At 43.9% G+C, this 5782-nt stretch overlaps 1 protein-coding gene across 1 annotated transcript; it reads left to right on the forward strand.

The window, feature by feature from the left end:
* On the forward strand, window positions 1-3330 carry LOC142924638 (uncharacterized). Its single transcript, XM_076067265.1, has 2 exons — window positions 1-2566; window positions 3144-3330. Exon 1 carries the CDS (start codon window positions 329-331, stop codon window positions 2363-2365), a length of 2037 nt encoding a protein of 678 aa, XP_075923380.1. The 5' UTR covers window positions 1-328; the 3' UTR covers window positions 2366-2566; window positions 3144-3330.
* The last annotated feature ends 2452 nt before the right edge of the window (window positions 3331-5782 follow it).

Here is a 5782-nt window from a genome sequence, read left to right on the forward strand (position 1 = left end):
GAATCATTGCAGTCACGAAAGCTTTAAATCGAAATTTAACCGCCTCTACGGGGAGGGATTCCACACATCCTTAAGATCATTCAACAGACTTCGGGATAAGAAGGCTCAACTAATCGAGTCTCTCACCTTTCTGAAGAGATGCCGCGACTCTAAGGTAATACCAACCGCATTTACACTAACCTCTGCTGTTGCAACTTCTCTCAATGCAAAACGAATTCTAGCTAGAACTAGCTTCGCTCTTATCTCGGAAAAAATCAGACTTAAACGCACCGAACTCGATCAGTTAGACAAGACACTCTACAAATCACACTTAAAATTGACAGCAACAATGTCTACATCGGATTGGGAACATGTAGACAATATGACTACCTCTTCGGCTGCCACTATGTCGAACAAATGTAGGGACAATTTGATTTCCAAATTCAATCACCTCTCCAGCAAAAAATCGGATCCACACACCGAAAAGATAGACGTCAACAAAGTCGTAATTAATCGCAGTAACAGTTCCATTTCTGATGGTCTGAAATCCGTTTTAGCTAAAGGTCTAAACTTTGCTGTCACACCGAGACACTTACCGGTTAATGATATCATTGCCCATGTCGACGTTCCACTCAAGGGCTTGAGTCACATCTCTGCAGACGTAGCAAGATCTGAAATCGCTGCAACCCTCAAAAGCGCTAAGTTGCCACCCAGCAACATCAGCAAAGACGAACGTTTTGAATTATCTCAATTAAAAAATAGGGATGATATTGTCGTCCTCTCAGCCGACAAAGGCAATGCCACTGTCATCATGGACAAAACAGAATATAACAACAAAATTCAAGAACTACTCAACGATGGCAGCTACACAAAAATAAAAAGAGATCCCACCAACAGCCTGGTCACCAAAACGAACAAAATAATCTCTGATTCAACAGCATTAATTGATGAGATCAAACAGTTCTCGTTGAAGCCCTCTGCTGCCAGACCACCAAGATTATATGGCCTTCCAAAGATACACAAAGAAGATACACCCCTTCGTCCCATCGTCTCTACTATCAGCTCCCCCACCTACAAACTGGCACGTTTTCTTGCTGATATACTGCAAACTTTCACTGGAAAAACCACCTCTGCGGTACTAAATTCTACTCACCTGGTATCGACAATCAAAGGCATTTCCCTGCCCCTAAACGACCTGCTTGTCAGTTTTGATGTGGTGTCCTTGTTCACCAAAGTCCCGGTACCTGACACCATCGCTATCATTGAAGACCTGGTTCATCAAGGACTGCATACTGATGTACCCCCCCTGGTGAGACATTGCTTAACCAACACTTACTTCACCTGGAATGGAACTTTCTACAAACAAACTGAGGGCACCCCAATGGGCTTCCCCCTATCTCCGGTTGTAGCCAACGTATTCATGGAAAAATTTGAAACTGACGCCATCCAGACTGCCACTCTACGCCCGACCTTATGGAAGAGGTACGTTGATGACACCTTTGTCATCTGGCCACATGGCCAGCCTGCTCTAGACCAATTCCGCGACCACATCAATTCCATACACCCAGCCATCAGATTTACCATGGAGGTCGAAAAAGATGGCAAACTACCCTTTTTGGATGTCTTAATTAAAAGAAGACATGATGGTTCAATGAGCCACTCTGTCTACAGGAAAGCTACCCATACAGATGCTTACTTGAAACCGGATTCCCACCACCATCCATCCCAGAAGAACTCCCTCATCAAGACTCTATACCATAGAGCCCAATGCATTTCTGACCAGGAACACATTACCAGTGAACTCAAGCACGTACACCAGGCTCTCAGGGCTAATGGCTACTCCGACTACACAATCCGCAAAGCCATCACTCCAGTCATGAAGAAGGATCCTCTTGTGGAGCCACTCAAAACCATCACCTTACCCTACATTGCAGGGGTCACTAAAAAGATCTCCAAAATCCTGAACAAACACAAGATCCAGGTCCGATTCAACACAGTACATAAAATCCGTGATTTAGTTCCATCTGTAAAAGATGCTGTTCCAGACATACAGTACCCGGGCGTTTACAAACTAAAGTGCCTCTGTGGTAGTAGCTACATTGGAGAAACCAAAAGACATATCTCGGACCGCATCCGCGAACACAAAGCAGACTTGAAACACGGTAGGACGAACTCCTCTGCCGTGGCAGATCACTGTTATAATTCAGTGGGCTCACATGACATTGACTTCTCCAAGACGGAGGTTCTTTGCAAACCAACCGGCTACCATGAGAGATTCGTTCATGAGGCCATTCACATATACAAGCACAGAGACAATTTCAACCGAGAAGATGGATTCAGGCTTAGTAACCACTGGAAAGATGTTTTAAATCATTTCTGTTCTTAATTAATTGTATTTTTACGATGACCTTCAGACCGCCAGCATTGCCTCTTAATACCTCTCACACCACGGTTAATGGTATAGTTTTACAATATGGAGCATACTAGGGCCTCGCAGCTGTCTCTCTCCCCCTCCTCTGTTCCGACCATGGACGAACTCGTCCGTCTGAACGGGACCCGTAGCTATCCGTGGGGCTGAAATTTGAGGGTAAGAATCCACCCATTTTTTCGCCATATAGCATTGTGATATATAACGACTTATTGTTGGTAGCTTAGCTGATTGGAGAATATAGAGTTTATTGATAACATGAAGGTAATTTATATTTTAGTTTTTATTGGTTCACTATATAGTACTGTGAATAGCTCAGATGTGTAGTCATTTCTGTGACCAGTCACTAGCTAATCACTCAGTTGTTTCAATGCTGGATTCGCCTAGTTATTTCAATGCTAAATTCTCCTGTTTGATTTGTACTAAGGGCCTCGGTGAAGGTGTATGCTCTGAATTTAACGTAGCTATTTCTGCAGCAGGTACAAGCTAACCACTCAGCTATCTCAATGCTAAATTCTATGCTAATTCCATTGTCAAGATGTGTATGCCTTAACTTAGCTATTTCAATGGTAAATTCTATGCTAATCCCTTTAACAATGGGTGCCTCTGCGGGTGTGTATGCTTTAACTTTTAACATAGCTATTTCTGTGACCAGTCACAAGCTAATCATTCAGCCATTTCAATGCTAAATTCTATGCTAATTCCTTTGTCAAGGCGCTTTGTTCCTCTCACACAGCTTAAAGGCCGTATCTGAACGTGGCTCTTTCACTCCAGCGCTGTCCTACCAGACAGTCTCGCCCCCTTCACCTGATGAAGGCCGCTTGTGTTGTGGCCGAAACGTCGTGAGAATATTATTGTGTTATTTTATTTTATCAATTTATTATTTTATTATCATTCTACGTGACTTTACCGAAAGAACCAAAGAAGATGAGTCATTGCAGTCACGAAAGCTTTAAATCGAAGTTTATTAATGTAAAATAAAATATCGCAGTAATCCTGTACCGTGATGAGCCATCAAAGGGCTCGCCATAGGCCCGGAGTGCAATACTCCACCGTAGCCACACGGCGGCGGCGGTCGAAAGGTCGCGAGTTCAAATCCAACCCGATAAAAAACTTTTTTTTAATGACTTTTAAACAATCATATTTACTTAGTCATTTATTGCGGTGTTTATCGGGAGGATGAAATTAAACAAAATATTCTGAAAGTATGTACACCGGATTTGTCAATGTTTCAAAAGCGATTAATACATCGAAGATGTACGGCCGGGGGACAGGTAGCAGTTATATGGCCAGGATGTGCCGTTGGTTATCAACTGGCGCAGTGGCGCACTGGGCTAAGCCCGTCGACTTTTTATTAAGGGGGTCTAACGCAGGTTCCGGGAACCACCAAATTCGTAGGAGGGGCTTCCATTCAAAATCAATCCACTAGCATTAGGTGAGAAGGTGTCGCGCCTGCCTGTAGGTTCATTCAGTACCGTGATGCCTTAGGCCCCCTTTTTAATTTAATTATTATTATTGTGTTTTATATACTTACAAACCTCGCCGCCAGGCGTCAGGAGTCAAAAGGTCACAGGTTCAAATCCAATCGCCGGTATAATATTTTTAAAAACATTCACTTCATAAACTATAATTTTCTTTATTTCGCCATTTGTAGCAGTATTTATCGGCACGGTAATGTACAATACTAAAATTCCAGAAATATTTATACAAGATGTTGTTGTATTTTTAAAAAAGTGCATTTTAATACTTCAACGGATCTATGATTACGGGGAGGAACGTTAGTTTTAGCGTCACTCACGCTGCCAAAACTTTAATATGCAGTAGACACACAAATACGTTACAGTACAGTATCACATGTTCTGTCATGTATATCTCCACAAAGGACATGTAAGTTAATGAATTTAAAATAAAATATTCCAGCAATCCTGTCCTGTGATAATCCACCAAAGGGCTCTGTGTGTTTCTCTCACCCCCTCGTATGTCGTGCCGGCCTTTATAGGTGCTTGCTCACAGCACTTGCCCCTACAGTCTGTTAAGGCTATACGGGGGATCTTTGTCTTTGTTTCTCTCTCTCTGTGTGTCTCTCTAGGTGTGTGTCTCTCTCTGTCTGTGTGTATCTCTCTCTGTATGTGTATGTGTGTGTGTCTCTCTATGTGTCTCTCTCTGTCTGTGTGTATCTCTCTCTGTATGTATCTGTGTGTGTCTCTCTCTATGTGTCTCTCTCTGTCTGTGTGTGTCTCTCTCTGTGTGTCCCTGTGTGTGTGTGTCTCTCTGGTGGGGAGCAATAGTGTAGCGGTTAGCGCGCTGCACTATGAACCTGGCGACCTGTGTTCAATTCCCGCTCACGGCCTACACCAGTGACGATTATCTGAACCGGTCCCGGGCCTCCCCTAGGTCGACTCAGCCTCAAATGAGTACCTGGTGCGGTGTGTAAACATTGCCACTTGGGAGACAAAGGCGGTCGAGCGTGGTGCTGGCCACCCACCCCCTCGTGTACCGTTCCAACCTTCAAAGGCGCTTGCTAACAGCACTTGCCCCTACAGTCTGTTAAGGCTATAGGGGGATCTTTGTCTTTGTTTCTCTGTGTGTGTCTCTCTCTCTGTGTCTCTCTCTGTCTGTGTATGTCTCTCTGTGTGTGTGTCTCTGTCTGTGTATGTCTCTCTGTGTGTGTATCTCTCTCTGTATCTCTCTCTCTGTCTGTGTGTGTCTCTCTGTGTGTCTCTCTCCGTCTGTTTGTGTCTCTCTCTGTCTGTGTGTGTCTCTCTCTCTCTGTGTCTCTCTCCGTCTGTTTGTGTCTCCTGCTGTGAGCTCTATCCCCCTAGTGGCTGATCTACCGTCAATACACTCGACCCTCGATCTTCTCCGAGCTTTTCCTTCACCCTGTTCATCTCTATCATCCTAGTGGCGGATATACCGTCAACTACACATTGACATGTTAATATCTCACAATACAATGGCCACATCCTCAGCACAAGCTCCAGCCCCCACCCTCTTGCCCGACGTGGCAACCCCCCCTCCCCCCTCTCGGCTCTCTATATAAGGACTTGTTGCAGCAGCCTGTTTCTCACTCACACCTGAAGACGGTTGCTTGTGTGGAAATCGAAACGTCGTGATCTAGTATTATTTGTCTTCTTCTTCTTCTACCTAAGGGACCTTACCGAAAAAAACAAAGAGTATGGATTCCTGCAGTCACGCAGGCTTTCAATCAAGATTTATTATTATTGTGTTTTATATACTTACAAACCTCGCCGCCAGGCGTCAGGAGTCAAAAGGTCACGGGTTAAAATCCAACCACAGTTATAATATATTTTTTAAAATCACTTCATAAACTATAATTTTCTTTTCTTCATCATTTGTAGCAGTATTTATCGGCAC

The sequence above is a fragment of the Petromyzon marinus genome, chromosome 15, assembly GCF_048934315.1.
Source record: "Petromyzon marinus isolate PM22_M1 ecotype Great Lakes invasive population chromosome 15, UKy_Petmar_22M1.pri1.0, whole genome shotgun sequence".
NCBI classification, from domain to species: domain Eukaryota; kingdom Metazoa; phylum Chordata; class Hyperoartia; order Petromyzontiformes; family Petromyzontidae; genus Petromyzon; species Petromyzon marinus.